We start from the raw sequence: 21107 nt of genomic DNA on the forward strand, positions 1-21107 counted from the left end.
TTGTGGAAGTAGTACTTGAGTTCAACAGTTAAAAGAGAAAGGAAAGATCCTTAATAGTCAATTACATTCTGATTCATTTGGTGAACTGTTAACTCATTCCCTCCCAGAAAAAGCCACATACCATATCAGAGCTTCTACTCCCCCTTCAACTAAGTTGGGTTCACTGCCCAGTTTTGGTCTTTCTATAGTTATTTTTAGCATTTCAAAATTTTTAATCAATTTTTATTAAAATGATATATGCACATGGTCAAAAATGTCAAGCAACTCTAATAGTCTACTAACAAAAATATCAGTCCTGTGTACTGCCTTCCCAGACTTCAAGCCGGCTCCCCAGAGCCTTTTTCTTTTAGCTTTTTTTTCCTAATTTTTGCTTAGTTGTTTCTCAACAAAATGCTTTTATTGATCATTCCTGGTTCATCAGTCTTAGACAATCTCTCATTTTCCTACTACAGTCAATCAGAATTAAGATCTTTTATCTCCTTCACTTCCTCTCATCCTTTGAATATAATATAACCAAACTTTCAGTTAAAAGGTATTGTGATTACATGATGATGACTTGTAAATACTAACTCACTGGAGGCCAAGTAGTAGATTATGATGAGTCTATAAAACTCTCTTCTTGTCAGCTTCATTGTGGTATAAATAAAATGCAATGAGAGGGGGCGGAGCCAAGATGGCAGCATGAGTAGAGCAGCGGAAATCTCCTCCCAAAACTAAATATATCTATGAAAATATAACAAAGACAACTCTTCCTACAATAGAGACCAGAGGACACATGACAACATCCAGACCACATCCACACCTGCGAGAACCCAGCGCCTCACGGAGGGGCAGCCCGAGCCAGGTCCCGCCCACAGCAACAGCGGAGATAAACTCCATAGCAGCCGGGCAGGAAGCAGAAGCCCTGTCTGCACGCAGCTGCCCAGCACAAGCCACTAGAAGTCGCTGTTCTCCCAGGAGAGGAAGGCCACAAACCAACAAGAAGGTAAGTTCTTCCAGCCGTCACTCGTTCCAGCTCTGCAAACTATTTCTATCACCATGAAAAGGCAAAATTACAGGCAAACCAAGATCACAGAGGCAACACCAGAGAAGGAGACAGACCTAACCAGTCTTCCTGAAAAAGAATTCAAAATAAAAATCATAAACATTCTGACGGAGATGGAGAGAAAAATGCAAGAGCAATGGGAGGAAATCCGAAGGGAGATCACAGATGCCAGGAAGGAGATTACAGAAGTGAAACAAACTCTGGAAGGATTTATAAGGAGAATGGATAAGATGCAAGAGGCCATTGAAGGAATAGAAACCAGAGAACAGGAACGCATAGAAGCTGACATAGAGAGAGATAAAAGGATCTCCAGGAATGAAACAATATTAAGAGAACTGTGTGACCAACCCAAAAGGAACAATATCTGTATTATAGGGGTACCAGAAGAAGAAGAGAGAGGAAAAGGGATAGAAAGTGTCTTTGAAGAAATAATTGCTGAAAACTTCCCCAAACTGGGGGAGAAAATAACAGAACAGACCACGGAAATACACAGAACCCCCAACAGAAAGGATCCAAGGAGGACAACACCAAGACACATAATAATTAAAAGGGCAAAGATCAAGGACAAGGAAAGAGTTTTAAAGGCAGCTAGAGAGAAAAAGGTCACCTATAAAGGAAAACCCATCAAGCTATCATCAGACTTCTCAACAGAAACCCTACAGGCCAGAAGAGAATGGCATGATATATTTAATGCAATGAAACAGAAGGGCCTTGAACCAAGGATACTGTATCCAGCACGACTATCATTTAAATATGATGGTGGGATTAAACAATTCCCAGACAAGCAAAAGCTGAGGGAATTTGCTTCCCACAAACCAACGCTACAGGGCATCTTACAGGGACTGCTCTAGATGGGAGCACTCCTAAAAAGAGCACAGAACAAAACACCCAACATATGAAGAATGGAGGAGGAGGAATAAGAAGGGAGAGAAGAAAAGAATCTCCAGACAGTGTATATAACAGCTCAATAAGCAAGCTAAGTTAGGCAGTAAGATACTAAAGAGGCTAACCTTGAACCTTTGGTAACCACGAATTTAAAGCCTGCAATGGCAATAAGTACACATCTCTCAATAGTCACCCTAAATGTAAATGGACTTAACGCACCAATCAAAAGACACAGAGTAATAGAATGGATAAAAAAGCAAGACCCATCTATATGCTGCTTACAAGAAACTCACCTCAAACTCAAAGATATGCACAGACTAAAAGTCAAGGGATGGAAAAACATATTTCAGGCAAACAACAGCGAGAAGAAAGCAGGGGTTGCAGTACTAATATCAGACAAAATAGACTTCAAAACAAAGAGAGTAACAAGAGATAAAGAAGGACACTGCATAATGATAAAGGGCTCAGTCAAACAAGAGGATATAACCATTCTAAATATATATGCACCCAACACAGGAGCACCAGCATATGTGGAACAAATACTAACAGAACTAAAGGGGAAACAGACTGCAATGCATTCATTATAGGAGACTTCAACACACCACTCACCCCAAAGGATAGATCCACCGGGCAGAAAATAAGTAAGGGCACAGAGGCACTGAACAACACAGTAGAACAGATGGACCTAGTAGACATCTATAGAACTCTACATCCAAAAGCAACAGGATATACATTCTTCTCAAGTGCACACGGAACATTTCTCCAGAATGGACCACATACTAGCCCACAACAAGAGCCTCAGTAAATTCCAAAATATTGAAATTCTACCAACCAACTTTTCAGACCACAAAGGTATAAAACTAGAAATAAATTCTACAAAGAAAACAAAAAGGCTCACAAACACATGGAGGCTTAACAACATGCTACTAAATAATCAATGGATCAATGAACAAATCAAAATAGAGATCAAGGAATATATAGAAACAAATGACAACAACAACACAAAGCCCCAACTTCTGTGGGACGCAGCGAAAGCAGTCTTAAGAGGAAAGTATATAGTGATTGAGGCACACTTGAAGAAGGAAAAACAATCCCAAATGAATATTCTAACATCACAATTATCGAAACTGGAAAAAGAAGAACAAATGAGGCCTAAAGTCAGCAGAAGGAGGGACATAATAAAGATCAGAGAAGAAATAAACAATATTGAGAAGAATAAAACAATAGCAAAAATCAATGAAACCAAGAGCTGGCTCTTTGAGAAAATAAACAAAATAGTAAGCCTCTAGCCAAACTTATTAAGAGAAAAAGATAATCAACACAAATCAACAGAATCAGAAATGAGAATGGAAAACTCATGACAGACTCCACAGAAATACAAAGAATTATTAAAGACTACTAAGAAAACCTATATGCCAACAAGCTGGAAAACCTAGAGGAAATGGACAACTTCCTAGAAAAATACAACCTTCCAAGACTGACCAAGGAAGAAACACAAAAGTTAAACCAATTAAGAGCAAAGAAATTGAAACGGTAATCAAAAATCTACCCAAGAACAAAACCCCCGGGCCGGACGGATTTACCTCGGAATTTTGTCAGACACACAGAGAAGACATAATATCAATTCTCCTTAAAGTGTTCCAAAATATAGAAGAGGAGAGAATACTTCCAAACTCATTCTATGAAGCCAACATCACCCTAATACCAAAACCAGGCAAAGACCCCACCAAAAAAGAAAATTACAGACCAATATCCCTGATGAATGTAGATGCAAAAATACTCAATAAAATATGAGCAAACTGAATTCAAAAGTATATCAAAAGGATCGTACACCATGACCAAGTGGGATTCATCCCAGGGATGCAAGGGTGGTACAACATTCGAAAATCCATCAACATCATCCACCACATCAACAAAAAGAAAGACAAAAACCACATGATCATCTCCATAGATGCTGAAAAAGCATTTGACAAAATTCAACATCCATTCATGATAAAAACTCTCAGCAAAATGGGAATAGAGGGTAAGTACCTCAACATAATAAAGGCCATATATGATAAACCCACAGCCAACATTATACTGAACAGCGAGAAGCTGAAAGCTTTTCCTCTCAGATCAGGAATAAGACAGGGATGCCCACTCTCCCCACTGTTATTTAACATAGTACTGGAGGTCCTAGCCATGGCAATCAGACAAAACAAAGAAATACAAGGAATACAGATTGGTAAAGAAGAAGTTAAATTGTCACTATTTGCAGATGACATGATATTGTACATAAAAAACCCTAAAGGCTCGACTCCAAAACTACTAGAACTGATATCGGAATACAGCAAAGTTGCAGGATACAAAATTAACACACAGAAATCTGTAGCTTTCCTATACACTAACAATGAACCAACAGAAAGAGAAATCAGGAAAACAATTCCATTCACAATTGCATCAAAAAGAATAAAATACCTAGGAATAAACCTAACCAAAGAAGTGAAAGACCTATACCCTGAAAACTACAAGTCACTCTTAAGAGAAATTAAAGGGGACACTAACAAATGGAAACTCATCCCATGCTCATGGCTAGGAAGAATTAATATCGTCAAAATGGCCATCCTGCCCAAAGCAATACACAGATTTGATGCAATCCCTATCAAATTACCAGCAACATTCGTCAATGAACTGGAACAAATAATTCAAAAATTCTTATGGAAACACCAAAGACCCCGAACAGCCAAAGCAATCCTGAGAAAGAAAAATAAAGTAGGGGGGAGATCTCACTCCCCAACATCAAGCTCTACTACAAAGCCATAGTAATCAAGACAATTTGGTACTGGCACAAGAACAGAGCCACAGACCAGTGGAACAGATTAGAGACTCCAGACATTAACCCAAACATATATGGTCAATTAATATTTGATAAAGGAGCCATGAACATACAATGGCAAAATGACAGTCTCTTCAACAGATGGTGCTGGCAAAACGGGACAGCTACATGTAGGAGAATGAAACTGGACCATTGTCTAACCCCATACACAAAAGTAAATTCAAAATGGATCAAAGACCTGAATGTAAGTCATGAAACCATAAAACTCTTAGAAAAAAACATAGGCAAAAACCTTTTAGACATAAACATGAGTGACCTCTTCTTGAACGTATCTCCCCGGGCAAGGAAAACAACAGCAAAAATGAACAAGTGGGACTATATTAAGCTGAAAAGCTTCTGTACAGCAAAAGACACCATCAATAGAACAAAAAGGAACCCTACAGTATGGGAGAATATATTTGAAAATGACAGATCCGATAAAGGCTTGAAGTCTAAAATATATAAAGAGCTCACCCACCTAAACAAACAAAAAACAAACAATCCACTTAAAAAATGGGCAGAGGAACTGAACAGACAGTTCTCCAAAAAAGAAATACAGATGGCCAACAGACACATGAAAAGATGCTCCACATCGCTAATTATCAGAGAAATGCAAATTAAAACTACAATGAGGTATCACCTCACACCAGTAAGGATGGCTACCATCCAAAAGACAAACAACAACAAATGTTGGTGAGGCTGTGGAGAAAGGGGGACCCTCCTACACTGCTGGTGGGAATGTAAATTAGTTCAACCATTGTGGAAAGCAGTATGGAGGTTCCTCAAAATGCTCAAAATAAACTTACCATTTGATCCAGGAATTCCACTCCTAGGAATTTACCCTAAAAACGCAGCACTCAAGTTTGAAAAAGACAGATGCACCCCTATGTTTATTGCAGCACTATTTACAATAGCCAAGAATTGGAAGCAACCTAAGTGTCCATCAGTAGATGATCGGATCAAGAAGATGTGATACATATACACAATGGAATATTACTCAGCCATAAGAAGAAAACAAATCCTACCATTTGCAACAACATGCATGGATGGAGCTAGAGGGTATTATGCTCAGTGAAATAAGCCAAGCGGAGAAAGAGAAATACCAAATGATTTCACTGATCTGTGGAGTACAAGAACAAAGGAAAAACTAAAGGAACAAAACAGCAGCAGAATCACAGAACCCACGAATGGACTAACAGGGCGTCAGATGATCAGCTATGGAAGTACATTTTTCTGATAATATTCCTTTCTCTTAAAAAAAAAAAGCAAAAAAAAAATGCAAAGAAATTCACCAAATTTAAGTACACAATGTGAGTTGTGAAAAACATATAAAGCCATGAAACACTACAACAATCAATCCATAAAACATCTCACCATGCCCAAAACTTCCCTGTGCCCCTTTTCTGTCAATGCCCTCTCTCACTGATCAGCTTTGACACTAAACATTTTTGCCTTTTCTAGAATGTTAAATAGATCACACCATATAGAGTTTAAACAGTTATGTTCATTGTAATTACTGACATATTTGTACTTATTTCTACATTCTGCATTCTGTTTTGTGTTTTAAGTGTTTTCTTTTTTCTTTATGTTTCCTATATCTACTGGATTTTCTTTGTTCCTTTTTTTTTTTCAAATGGTTTGAAAGCTCTACCTCCTGTAACTATTCTCCTGGGTGGTTATTTCAAAAAATTCTGAGGGTGAAAGTCAAGGTGTAGTGGGCTGGGAAAAAGTGGACAATAAAGAAATGCAGGCAGCTAGGGTCGATAATGCCCCTGAGAAGTCTGACTTTGAAGAAGAGGCAACAGTGTGACAGCTGGGGAGGATAATGGTGAGTAGCTGAGGGGCATTATTGTTTATTTTCCTGGTTTTAAGATGGGAAAGACTCAAGCATGTTTAAATCCCAGCAGAAGGATCCAATGGAGAAAGAAGCTGTAAACATGCGAGGGAAAAGATAATGTCCCTGGGAAGGTGCAAAGTGAGAACATTGAGAGCACAGATGGAGAGACTGCCCTCAAGCAGGAAGGAAGATACCTCTTCTACCACAATTAGAAAGCACGAGAAATCTGGTCTAGGTGTGGAAAGATGCATGCATTTGACAGCAGGAAGTGGGGGAGTTCCAATTCATCTGATGGCTCTTACTTTCTCTGTGTGGTTGGAGGTAAGGTTATTTGCTAAAAGTGAATACAGGCCACAGCGGTTTGCAGAAAGTAGAAAAGATTTGAAATATTCTATGTAGACAGAGGAAAAAAGAGTTAACTAAAGAAGCCTTGTAGGGCTGCTTGGTGATGCTGACAGCCTAGTTGAGAGAGATGACCAGAATTTATTGTGGCTCTAATCTGTCCAGTCACGTTATTTTCTTTAGCAGTATTCAAATGTCCAAACACAGGTTACAGAGAAAGCATGAGTTCTTCCTGGACTGGAGTTTGCCAAACAAGTACCAACAAAGAGAAGGCAGCAAGAGGAGTTAGGTTATTGGCGAGTAACTGAAATGAGGATCATAAAATCTAAGATGGATAGTGAAGAAATTGAAGACAAAATGAGTTGATGGATAGGGAGGAGAGGCCAATAAACTGCAGGGCCCAATAAGATCAGAAAATAACTATAGCAGACTAGCTAAGAAAGACATGCAATGTGTTTGTACTTATAGTCAGATATGGGTGACTGGATTAGTGATACCAGAAGGACAGCCTACAGAATGCTTTGTTAAAAATCACCAAGAATTGTTCTGCATTTTTTTTTCAGATTTTTAAAACAAGTGCCTGTTCTATTTCTAAAATGTCTTAAAGATGGCTATGTATCAAACCTTATAGCTGCATTAAAAATTATTTTTAATTATTCATAATTTTCTCTGGTTATATCATTCACAGTAGTTTCTTATATCCCTGCATTTCCCTTTCTTAGATTCACTTTTTTTAGTTCATGAAATGTTTTCAAATAGGTGTGTAGGTGACATATCTCTGTTGTTGTAGCTAATTTCTCTTTGTTTTAACTCCACCTATAAACAATAACTCAGCTGGATATAGAATAGGTACAAAGAGAACATTTTCCTACTTATTTTTGGATTTGTTTCAAAGGTTGAATTTTTTAAAATCATGACTTACTAATAACAGAAAACCATTACAATTAAATTATGACCCATGAATGACAAAATAAAATAGGAAACTCTACAGAATTTCCAGGTGACAAAATTTTTACAAAAGTTTGTCTAAGAAACAGACCCAAATACAAAGGAGAAATAGTGATATCTCAAAGTCAATGTTAGTATTTCATATGAAGGGGGATATTATAGATTATTCAACAAATGGTATTGTAACTAGAAAAAAATTAAGTTGGATCTCTAGGACTAATATGTCATTATTCAGATTAAAATAAACTCCCAATGGATTAAGGACATAAATGTAAAAGAAAAAACAAAAAACAAAGAAGCCATAGAAGTAAGTACTAGAAAAAATAAATGACAGGTTAGTAATTGTTTTTATAGTCTCAGCATGGAAAATGCTTCCTAAGTATGACACACAAAGGAAACCATAAAGAAAAAAAGATTTTCATTAAATTTAATGTAAAAAACACTGGATGGTTTTTAAAAACTCTTCTTCAAGTAAAAAGATAAAAAATAAACTGAGAAAAAGTATTTGTAACATTTGTACCAGGCAAATCATTAATTTTTTTAAATTAAAACCTTTGACAAAGCAATAAAAAAATACTGAATGAGAAAATGAGAATAAGCAAATAGGTACAGAGAGTTCACAGAAAAGGACATATACACTATATAACTTTAAAACATATGAAAACATAGCCAATCATAATAAGTTAAATACAAATTAAACCTACAATGAAATACTGTTTTTCATTTTTCAGACGAGCAAAGATTAGAGTTTGACAGCCTTACTTGGTAAAGCTGTGATAGAAATAGGCACACTCATAAATCATAGATCAGAGTAAAAACTAATACAGATTCCACATAAAGGAGTTTGGTAATAGTTACCAATGAAAATTCTGCAATCACTGGACTAGAAATTTTACTAGTAATTTATTCTACAGATAAAGTCACAAATGAGCTAAAAAGATTAATGCATACAAAGATTTCTTGGGGCACTTTCTGAAACAGCAACAGATGAAACCAGCATCAGCGTCCATCCATAAGGAACTGGTTAAGTATTGTACTTTTTGTGAATGTGTCTGTATGTGTTCACGCAAACATGTATCCATATGCCTCAATATGCAGAGAACATGTCCAAAAGACTGCACGACAGACACATAAGTGTAAGTAGTTCTCTCTAGGCAGGGGAACTAAGGGATTTGGAAACAAGGAAACAGGAGTATAGCACTTTTTTCTAATGTTATCTTTTTAGAATGTTGTTCCATATGTACATATAGTAATATTTGGTACAATTTGAAGCAGATGATTTTTGAAAATTTAAGAGAATGAGCTAAGGGCAAAGAAAGAATTAACATATAGTGAATGCCCACTATGTGATATACACTGTTAGAATAGTTGAATAACTTACTGAAATTCAATCCAAAAATAGTTGCAATATTGGGATTTAAACTCAGACGTTTATTCCTATAAACATAGTTGGTGAGAGGCTTTTAAAAATTAAAATTTGAAGTATTTAAATGGTAGAATCAGAGTACATTTGCATAACTCCTTCTACAGAATACACCATAATAAAGTTGGAAAGAAACAAGATATGGTATAATAATAACAGCCACAATCCCATTCCTCAAGCTTCAAACTAAAAAAAAAAATGGTTAAGTGAATGGTTTCAGAGGGACCTTAGTAATAATCCCTAAGTAGGGGGATAATGACAGATGCATAAGCAGACCACAGGAAAAATGGCAAGCAGGCTACTTGGTACCTGAAAAAGAACCTACATGGTAGGATCATTTTAACTTTCTCCAACTCAACATACTAACAGTAAAAAGGATTGTAAACTGCTTAGTCTGGAAAGCAAGGCCACAATCCACAGAGCACAGACCAGATATGACTTCTGAACCCCTTAATATTCAGTGACACTGTTCTAAGAAAATACACCTTACACCTTAGGTTACTTGATTTCTTCTGCCCCAAACTCCATCAAAACTCCATCCCCCTCATCACTCGCCACTTCCCACTTCCCTCAAGTTGTTGTAGAACTGAAAAAAGACCATGAACTCATGAACTCTTATACTTGGCTATCAGCTCAAGTTCTATTTCCACTAAGTGGGTAGGTAAATCAAGTAGATTCCATCTACATTATTCTTGAGAAAATACCTAATACTTCTATTCTTGAGAAAAAGCACCAGAAAGTGCTCCAAGAAATATCTTTGTAGGCATTAATCTTTTTAGCTCATTTGTGACTATATCTGTAGAATAAATTACTAGGAGTAAAATTTCTAGTCCAGTGATTGCAAGAGTTTCTCTGGTAGCTATTGCCAAACTCCTTTATGTGGAATCTATTAGTTTTTACTCTGATCTATTATTTAAATCTCTATAACATATGTACACATTTACATGCTTATATTTACAAAAGAACTCTAGGGTAAACCAAAAACCAGTGAAAATGGTTAGATGTGGGGGAAGAAAGGAATAGGAATGATAGGGAGGGAAGACTTCTCTGAAAAAACCCTGTCATATACCTTCAATTTGGAAATCATTCAAATATTTTAAACGTTCAGAAAACAAAAACAAAACTAAAAGAGTAATCTTGAAATATTTAAAATGAAATAAATTCAACTATATTTCAAATTGGGACTATAAACAAAAAAAATTTTAAATGACTTTAGAAATATATTTTGACTGTATATCCTTAGTGGAATATAACTTTAGACAAAGAATGATTAAATGTCATTCAGAAGTCTGATTATTAGTGATATTATTTAGAGACTATACTTTATATATGTATATACATTTATATAAGACAGCAAATAAAGTAATTATATATTAATGCTATGAAAAATTTCAGGATAAAGGCAGAGTAAAAATTGTGTAATATTAAATTTGAATGAAAAATATCAGTATGAGCTCATGTTTTTTTACTTTAATAAAATGCCTATTTCCTGTCTCTGCCCATGAAAACAGCCTAGAAACACAGTTGCAATGGCAACCTTTTTAGAAAAATGGCTGATTCCAAGGCTGGGAGTCAGGAGATACAAGATAAACCTGGGACATCTTGTGCCAGAGGCAAGAAGCTGGCCATTACTAACCACGTTGTGTCAGAAGGACACAGGAGCCAGTCTGAGAGTGTCCCTGCCATGTTACTCAGCTACTGATTGGCTTCCTGGATTAAAACCCAAGAAGTACAGCTCCAGGAGTCACGTTCTGAACCACAATTTTAGACTACCTCTCAAACAAGAGAAAGTAAATTGGGGGGTTGGGGAAAAAAGATGAAAACCAGAAACCAGAATAGAGGAAAATATTTTACTTGACTTTTGAACATCTGTTGAAATTGTTAACCCCTCCTTCCTCCTATAAGCACTGTTTCACATTTTACTCTTGCCTGGTTGCACCTTCTCAGACCGTGTTTACTTCTCTTCTTCCCAGGTCCTAATACTGAAGGACCCCAGGTATTCCTCTCTTTTCTGTCCACACTATACTAACTTCCTTGGTGATGCCACTGTGGATAAAATGAGAGTTCCTGTGGCCAGGATTCTCACCTCGTCCTGGTTGACTAGCTCACTGCACACCTGTGGGCGATACATGGCTGTTGACTCTATAAAAAGAACTCCGCCCAGTGCTCTGGGCACTACACGGTGGCAGGGCTGCAAGGCTGCAGGAGAACAGAACAGAGGCTGGAGTGGTGGCAGCACTGAGGACAGAGGCCCAGAGGACGGCTGTGCAGGATGACTGTGGAGAGAGGCCCGGAGGACAGCTGCGCAGGACGGCTGTGAGGACAGAGGGGCCCAGAGGACAGCTGTGCAGACAGAGGGGTCCAGAGGCAGAGACTGGCTTGCTGCATGCAGACTCGCTCTGAGTGAACTGGATTTTAGTGACTGACCTGCCACCTGGGAATAAAGTTCGGTATAACCCTTTCACCCCAAGAACATTTTGCTATCATTTTCTTGGTCACACTGAATTCACAGTGAACTTGCCCGGGGCTGAAACCCATTGGCAAGACACCACCCAGATTCATAGCTTTAAATAACACATATTGGCGGACAATTCCAAAATTTCTATCTCCAGTTATCTCTCCCAAACTCCAGATTGTTCCAAATACTGACGTGTCCACTTAGATGTCTGTTGATATCTTACCCTCAACACATTCTCACTTGATCTCCAAACACAAATCCTGCAAAGTCTGCTTCACCACAAGTCTTCTCCATCTTAGCTGATGATAAATCCATCCTTTCAGGTGCTCACACCAGAAACTCTGGGGTCATCCTTCACTCACGTGCTTCCAATGCTCCCTCCCCTTTTTCTCTCATCCCACATTCAACCTGTCAGAAAATCCTATTGGTCCTACCTTAAAAATATATCCAGAATATATAAAGAACTCATATGCCTTAACACCAAGCAAATATCCCAATTAAACAATGAGCAGAGGACCTGAACAGACACCTTCCCAAAGAAGACATACAGATGGCCAACAGGCACATGAAAAGATGCTCCAAATCACTAATCATTAGGGAAATGCAAATCAAAACCACATGAGGTTATCACCTCACACCAGTTAGAATGCCCACTATCCAAAAGACAAGAAATAACAAGTGTTGGCGAGGATGTGGAGAGAAGGGAGCTGCCCTACACAGATGGTGGGAATGTAAATTGATGCAGTGACTGTAGAAAGCAGTATGGAGGTTCCTCAAAAAACTAAAAATAAAAATACCATATGACCCAGTAATTCTACTTCTAGGAATTACTTGAAGAAAACAAAATCCCTGATTTGCAAAGACATATGTACCCCTATGTTTATTGCTGAATTATTTACAATAGCCAAGATGTGGAAGCAACCTAAGTGTCCGTTAACAGATGAATAGATAAAGATGTGGTACATATATACAATGTAATATTGTTTCAGAAATCCTGCCATTTGCAACAACGTGGATGGACCTAAAGGGTATTATGCTTAGTGAAAGAAGCCAGGCAGAGAAAGACAAATACCACAGGATTTCACTCATTTGTGGAATAAAAAAAAAAGAAATAATTAGTAGACTCATCAACACTGAGAAGTGACTGGGAAGGGTTGGGGTGGAAAGGGTAAGGGGGATAAAAGGGCACAAGAATTCTCAAACATAGTATTAGGAGGTCATTGGGATAGTAGTACAGCATGGAGAATATAGCTAGTGATTCTGTAACATCTTCCTATGTTGACAGATAGTAACTGCACTAGAGGAGGTGAGGATTTAATAATATGGGCAACTGTTAAACTTCTGTGTTGTGTACTTGAAACCAATATAAGATTGTATATCAGCGATACTTCAATTAAAAATTTACATATATCCAGACTTGCAGCTACTCTCACCATCCCTATTTCTAGCACCCAAGTCTGAGCTACCTGGATTACTATATTAGCCTCCTAATAGCCTCATTACATGTCGCCCTGTTTTCACCCTTACCGCATTTACTCAGAGTGAAAATCAGAGTCCTTATAATGGCCTGTAGCTAGGTCCAAAAAAATCTGGCCCCCTTTTACCTCTCTGACCTCACTTGCTTCCACTCCCCTTTTCACTCAGCTTGTTTCAGCCAGTGTGGTCTCCTAGCTGTTCTTCAAACATGTCTGGCATACCCGTACAAGAGGACCTTTGGTCTAGCTAATCTGCTTGAAATAGTCTTCTCTCAGATACCTGTTTTGCTGACCCCCTCAGCATCTCAAGTCTTTCCCCAAATCTCATCCTCTAAGTGAGACTTATTCTGACCTATTTGATACCACATCTCCCCTTGGGGTACATATTGATTATATATTAGCTTTCTCTCTCTCCCTGACCCTAATAAGAATACAGATAGGTGGTGGGAGGAAATATTAGTGAGAAAATTTGTTACATTGATCTGGGTTTAAAAAAAGAACAGAGATAGATTTGTCTATTTCATTTCATGCCATATCCTGAATACCTAAAAACGTGCAGACATCAAGAAACACTAAAAAGGTTCAAATACAATAATTTAACAAGACTGAATATAGCTATTATATTTTGAAACATAAGTGCATTATTTAAAATAACCTATTCAAAAAAAGATTTTTATGCGGAGAGCGGTATACCTAAAGTCATCTACGTGCTGCCTGTAAGAGACACATCTAAAACAAATGGAATAAAAAGGGTTAAAAGTAATATAATGTATCAAAATGCACCTGGCAAACACAGACAGATACAAAACAGGAGTCATGTGGTAATTAAAATAAGGTTTGAAGTTAGACCTAGGATCAAATAGTGCCTATGCCACTTATTAGCTTTGTGACCTTTGAGAAGTTACCTCTCCAAGCTTCAGTTTACTTATCTACAAAATAGCAATATAACCTATAACTAAAAGTTTTTAATGAGAAATACATAAAACAAATCATTTTGCACAGTGTCTGGAATATGACCAATACTGGAACCTATTATAATTACTCTTCCTGTCATATGCCAAAATGGATTAATGTTTTCAGTATTGCTGATATCAGAAATACAGTTCTAATAAGAGTTGTTTTAAAATAAGAGGAAACACCAGAGTAGCAAGTCTAGCTTTTGATATATGTTCATGTATACAAAAGTCCTGGAAAAGCATTTAATGTTAAAAGGCTTACCATACAAATGGAGTCTATCTTAACTATGTTTTTCCTTCCCTCTAGGATAAAAAAACATACTTACTGTGCCCTACAGAGGCTTCTCTTAAGTACTCATTTTATAAGCCAGAAACTCTACCTCTGAGTTCAGCCTACAAATAACTCCCATATGTAAGATATGCAAAGTGACATGGATAAGACACACTCCAACAAAAATGTTGGTAATAACAAAAAGTCAGAAGCAACTTAACTGTCAGAAGGAAACTTGATTAAATATATCCTTATAGTAGAGTACTAAGCAGTTTTTTTAAAAGAAGATCTGTATGTAATGATATGGAATAATCTCCAGATATACTCTGTAAAGAAAAAAATCAAGGGAAAAAAGTATTATGATGTTGCCATTTGTGTAAGGTGGGGGGGAGATCCGTATTTGCTTGTATATAAATAAAATATCTCTGGAAACAAACTTCAAAAACTTGGGACTAGATTAGGAAAAAGTATACCCTTTTGAATTTTTCAAACGTTCACCTATTTGAATGTATTACCCATCATCAAAAATATTTAACCAAAGTGAAAAGACTATTGAGTAGTTCCTATCAGGGATAGGCAAATTAGATAATGCCTGAATTTATTCACCAAGTGATAGATGAATACCTCATATGTGATGACATCTTACCTTCAATTTCATGATTTGACACCAAAAGCAAAATAAACAAGAGGAATAACATCATACTAAAAAGCATCTGCACAGCAAAGAACACCATCAACAAAATGAAAAGGCAGCCTATGGAAGGGGAGAAAACATTTGTAAATCATATATTTGGTAAGGGGTTAATATCCAAAATATTTAAAGAACTCACACAACTCAATAGGGAAAAAAAATTGTATTAAAATATAGGCAAAGACTCTGAATAAACATTTTCCCAAAGATGGCCAACAGGTATATGGAAAGGAGCTCAATATCATTAATCATCCGGGTAATACATATCAAAACCACAATGAGGTATCACCTCACACTCGTCAAGAATGGCCACTATCCAAAAGACAAGAAACAAGTGTTGGCGAGGATGTGGAGAAAGGGAACCCTTATGCCCTGATGGTGGGAATGTAAATTGGTGTAGCCTCTATGGAAAACAGTATGGAGGTTCCTCAAAAAATTAAAAATAGAACCACCTTAAGATCCAGGATTCCTATTCTCGGTACTTATCAGAAGAAAATGAAAACACTAACTTGAAAAGACACATGCAACCCCATGTTTACTGCAGCATTATTAAAAATAGCCAAGATATGGAAACAACCTAAGTGTCCACTGATGGATGAATGAAGAAAATATAGCATTAGATGTACAATAGAATATTATTAAGCCATAAAAAAGAGTGAAATCTTGCCATTTGCAACAACATACATGGACTTTGAGAGCATCATGCTAAGTGAAATAGACAAAGAAAGACAAAAGCCCTATGATCTCACTTATATGTGGAATCTTAATAAAAAAAACAAAGAAGCAAGCTCATAAATACAGAGAACAGACTGGTAGTTACCATAGGAGGAAGCTGAGGGACAGGCAAAACAGGTAAAGAGAGTCAAAAGGTACAAAATAAACCTCCAGTTATAAAATAAGTATGTCACGGGGACACTGTACAGTATGGTGACTGTGATTAATAATAACGGTACTACCATATACATAATGGACCATTATTCAGCCATAAAAAGAAAAGAAATCCTACCATTGACAACACACGGATGGATCTAGCAGCTATTTTGCTCAATGAAATAAGCCAGTAAGAGAAAGACAAATACCATATAAATTCACTTATTTGTGGAATATAAAAACAAAGCAAAACAGAAGGAACAAAACAGCAGTAGACTCTTAGACACTGAGAAGTGACTAGTGGTTACCAAGGGGGAGGGGTTGGGGCAGGTGCTGTAGAGGGAAGAGGGAGGGAAATAAAAGGGCACAAAATTCACAATCATAATATAAGTTGATCATGAGGGCTGTTAAACCTCTGTGATGTACATTTGAAAGCAACATAAAATTGTATATTAATAATACTTAATAAAAATATATAAATAAAAATAATAGTAACTGCACTACATATTTGAAAGTGAGAAAAATTTTTAATTGTATGACAGGTGTTAACTAGACTTACTGTGGTAATTATTTTACAACATATGAAAATATCAAATCATTATCTTGTATACCTGAAATAATACAAAAGTCAACTATACCTTAATAAAAAGAGTTATTTTTTTTTTAATTTTACAATGTATTTAGTTGGTGCATGCTGTTATTCTTAGGCAACTCCATGCCCACTCAAATCATATTTACTGAGTATGGCAAGAACAGTTTTACTGACATACATTCACAATATCTCCTATAAAATAAAGAATCCCTAGTAATGGTTTGCTCTCAGTGAACTGCTTGACCAGTAATAGTTTCAGGGACTATTGGGCCATAGTTTATCTTTTGGTCTACAGATGGAGATCCAAAATAGAAAATTCTAGTGGTTAGAGCTATGGTGAAATGGTATTACTCAATATTATCATGAATAGATATATCAAGATTAAATAGCATATATTTATGTTGAAAACGTTGATTCTCTCATCTGGCTGCTCCTCCCTCATTCTGTCCTGATTCTCACTATGGCAGAACACATGGGCAACTACTTAGAATCCCTGAGAACAGGAAAAACATTACAATCAGCCCAATAATCATAATGGCAACCATCATTTACTCAACACTGACAATGTCCTCTGTGATGAGTAGTTTTTCAGACATGATTTTATTTAACCCATACTGTAAGTTTGAGAAGCTGATAACTATCCAAATTATAGATGAGAAACCAGAAGCTTGATAAGTAAAACAATTTGCCAGTGGCCACATAGTTAGTAAATGGCAGTTCCAGGAGTCAAAGCCATTATGTCTTACTCTAAAGCCTATAGTCTCTACTAGAAAACTAAGTTACCTCCCTAAACCCTCTTCCTATCCCAACACTAACTATATCTGAAAACAGTTAAAAGCAGTCCTTCAGGACCCATCCCAGGCTGAGTGCTCACAGGGAACACGTGTCCTGGCCAGCTCTCATTCATCTCCAGGGCAGACTGTGCCACTGCCAGAGGCCTGCGGTTGTCCAGTCTTGCCAACAGCTAAGAACAGGGTGGAAAGGGGAAGAAATCAAAGATCTGATGAGAGTTCTTAAGACATAGATGAGGAGAAATCCCAGTTCATAACAGGCCCCAAAGACCAGGAGCGCACCAAGCAGCCGACCCTCACAGAGTAGTGCAAACACAAGCACTCGTTCACCTTTCAGCATTTCCTTTTATTCCTTCAAAACACTGAGGACAATGTCAACAAGTTGAAAGAGATCACCAACCAATTTACCAAAACAAGTATGAAAGTAGTATTCTCCGGTTATTACCATCGGGATGCTGGTGGCTCCCAGAATGACCTCACTATTGCAGCATCATCGGAAATCGGTTGTTAGCTGATCAAAGACATTCACAGGATCCAAGTGATGGTCACTGCTAAGAAAACAGATTAGCCATGCAACAGCTTAAATGCCCAGTTGAGAAAGGAACAGAAAAATATCTGACGGAGGTGATTAAAATATAGTAATTTGCCACTTAAATTCTAGTCATTTTTCACATCTACTATTTCATTCTTAATACAGGAGGTGCTGCAGGCAATGCCTTCCTAAAATACAAAGGCAGAATGATAAACACTTGGGGATTTTTATATTCTTTTGCATAGAATAGGTAGCTTTGTACTGACATAAATTATAATATAAGTAGAAGTTTCCTCCCTCAAAACAGCAAAATGAGAAAAAAAGAAAAATAATCTTATAAAGAAGGGAATAAAAATAAAGAGAATAGAGAGGAAAGTATTTTGGAAATTCCCCTTTGGTATTTGAATATGTCTTGAAGATGAAAAAAAAATAATATTACTTCAGGAGTAAGATTAAACCAGTATACTTCAATATCATATTGGCTAGTCTTACTCAACAAATATTGAGAACCTATAACTGTTTAAGCAATAAACATGATTATAAGAAACAACCCTAAAAGTGGGAAACAACCCTTAAAAGTTTTGATATGATATGGTAATTAATAAGATAGGCATATACAGAGTGCTGTTTTTCTATCAGCTAGACTAGTTTCCCAATCTTAGTTATTCTCAGGCCAGCTGAGTATAATTTAGCAAATCTACTTTTTTTCTACCTTCTACCATATGGGACCTATCTGGATAATATACATAGGAACAATTTGCATATACATCCGGTCTTTCACCTTCCTCGTAATTATCACTGTAATTAATTAATTAGTTAATTGTACATATTTCAGAGGGCAGAAAAAGTACTGATTTGTCTCACACCAAGAAAAACACCTTATACAAGTTACCTGGCCTACAACAGGCTCTCATGTGTGGAATGAATGAACATCCAAAAATACATGACCAGCCTTTCTCGATGCAGCTTCTAATACTCAGTTAGACTACACACAGCCTTTAGTAAAATATAGTTTCACTCTAAGCCACAAAAAGAAGTTACAAAAAATCATAAAACAAAAAACTCTGAAGTATTCATATTAAATGAAAATCATAGAGAACAGAGAGAAATTAAATTCACAGCTATTTAAAAGCCACTTAGTGGACCGGTTTCTTCGTTGTTCCTCGCCAAATGAATGTTTTTAATAGACAAGCATGTAACCCATTTTAACTGGGCAACACTTGTCTTTTCGACTGCTGTCCTCTAGTAGAAGTGCTGATGTGCAACGAAAGGGTCGAAAGGAAGACAGCACAATGAAGAAGATGAGCATTCATTTGTATCAATAGAAGTATCAGTTTTTCAAGGCAAAAATTGCTGGATTCAAATAAAGCATTTCCATTGAAACTATAATTTGATTATTCATTTCTACAGACTTAGCATAGTGATTAAGAGAAATGGGTCTGGAGTCAGGCTACTTGGCTTTAATCATAGCACTGCGTCTTATTAGCTGTGCAACCTTGGGCAAGGTATTGAACCTGGGAATTCCTAGGTACCACAAGTGAAAAAATGGTGTGATAACTACCTTCTTCAAAGAGCTCTCTGTTCAACTGTCACACAACTGCACAGAGGGATATTCTCTGACCACCATTTTTGAAAGAACCTCCCACCAGTTTCTCTCCATTCTTTAACTCTCCCTCCTTTATTTTTTTTATATTGTTTACTACTACCTAAAATTATTGTTTTAAAAAATAATGTTTTTATGACATTCCCTCCTAAGAGTAAAAATCTTGTCTGTCTCATTTACCTCAATATCCCTGGTGCCTGGATGCAGTGACTGATATACACAAGTAGGAACTCAGTAAACATTTGTTGAGTAAGTGGATGGATAATACACAACATAGTGAGAGGTACTTTGCAATCATTCAATAAATGTTAGCATTATTATCCAGGTAATTAATTCAGATAAATAATTCAGACTTTTATGTTATCTCTTTAAATAATTTTCTTCATTGTCTTTCTAGATTTTATTTACTAGTCACCAAAATCAAGTTTTATCAGTGAAATTCTGAAACCTAGAACACCCAGAAGCAAACAGAACATGATTAACAGCTGCCAAATAATACAGATTTGGTCTTTCATTTATTAACACACACTCTCTTCATTCACCCAAGCCCAATTTTCATCAACCATTGTCTATAACCATTATCTCTTCTATTCCAGCAGACCTCAATTGTAACTCAGACAACAGTAAGAAAAATTTTCTGACCATGTGTTTGAGAGTGGTATGGACCTTTCCAGAAAATGCTTTTTGTCATGTACTGATATAAACACTATAATGCAACTGTGCTTTTGACGTTCTTTGCGACTTTTTTACTCCTCATGTATCCTCCTCTCTAAGTCTTGTCATAGAAGCTGAGAGCACTTAGAATACCTACTTAATGCCCTTAACTCTTGTCCCCAATATCTCACACTGGAATATCCAAAGCTTCCTCCAACCTCAAAACCAGTAATCCACTGACCCTACCCCATTCTCATTCATCCCTGTCATGTCCTCACTTACCTCCTTACTGGCTAATAGGCCATAATTACGACAACTACTCCCATACAAACATCCTTAACTCCCTCCCACTTTCTACTCCCTCTTTCATATCTGCTTGGCAAATCCTCCCCACTGTGAAACCCAATCATGCTGCCACTCCACACCTGGTTCTGAACAGCTTCAACAATGTCAGACACATATACAAGTGGGCTACCTGATTTCACTTTACATTTTTTGCCACAAATCCCAGTGAGGACTCAATACCACCCGATGGTCTTCTATACTTTGGGTATACTCATTTCACCCTTTTCTACAACTTCCACTTCATGCTTTCTCCTCCTTCCTGTTATAACTCCACTTGCCAAGTGATGTTCTAGTTCATTAATAGTACAGAACAATCAGAAAGCCACTCAGTGTTCATCCCACATCAACAATACAGCCTACCCACAATCTTTACAAAATGTCCCTGCTGTTAACAAAACATCTCCTGGTATGGATCCCACAGTCTGACCTTTTCAAGGGCTTTGGTCCTGCACTCACTCTTGCTCACCTGACCCATCAATTACTCTCCCAAATGGACTACATCCAATAGCACATAAACCTATCCTTGTATCTCAAA

At 37.0% G+C, this 21107-nt stretch overlaps 1 protein-coding gene across 6 annotated transcripts in view; it reads right to left on the bottom strand.

Moving 5' to 3' along the window:
* The window catches only part of MARK1 (microtubule affinity regulating kinase 1), a 120718-nt gene that overhangs the window by 72554 nt on the left and 27057 nt on the right, over positions 1 to 21107 (bottom strand). Inside the window, exons 2-3 of one of the 6 annotated variants that reach the window (XM_073221919.1) lie at positions 17884 to 17986; positions 17522 to 17611 (exon numbers count right to left, since the gene is read on the bottom strand). The exons of 1 other annotated variant lie outside the window; for it this stretch is intronic. In XM_073221919.1, coding sequence (XP_073078020.1) covers positions 17522 to 17611; positions 17884 to 17886 — 93 coding nt within the window. In that variant the 5' untranslated portion in view covers positions 17887 to 17986. Of the gene's footprint in view, positions 1 to 15140; positions 15229 to 17521; positions 17612 to 17883; positions 17990 to 21107 lie in introns of those variants that run through there. 4 more of the 6 variants (XM_073221918.1, XM_073221921.1, XM_073221922.1 and 1 more) reach the window with 4 other exon arrangements.

Source organism: Manis javanica, chromosome 14 (genome assembly GCF_040802235.1).
Source record: "Manis javanica isolate MJ-LG chromosome 14, MJ_LKY, whole genome shotgun sequence".
Classification (NCBI taxonomy): Eukaryota; Metazoa; Chordata; class Mammalia; order Pholidota; family Manidae; genus Manis; species Manis javanica.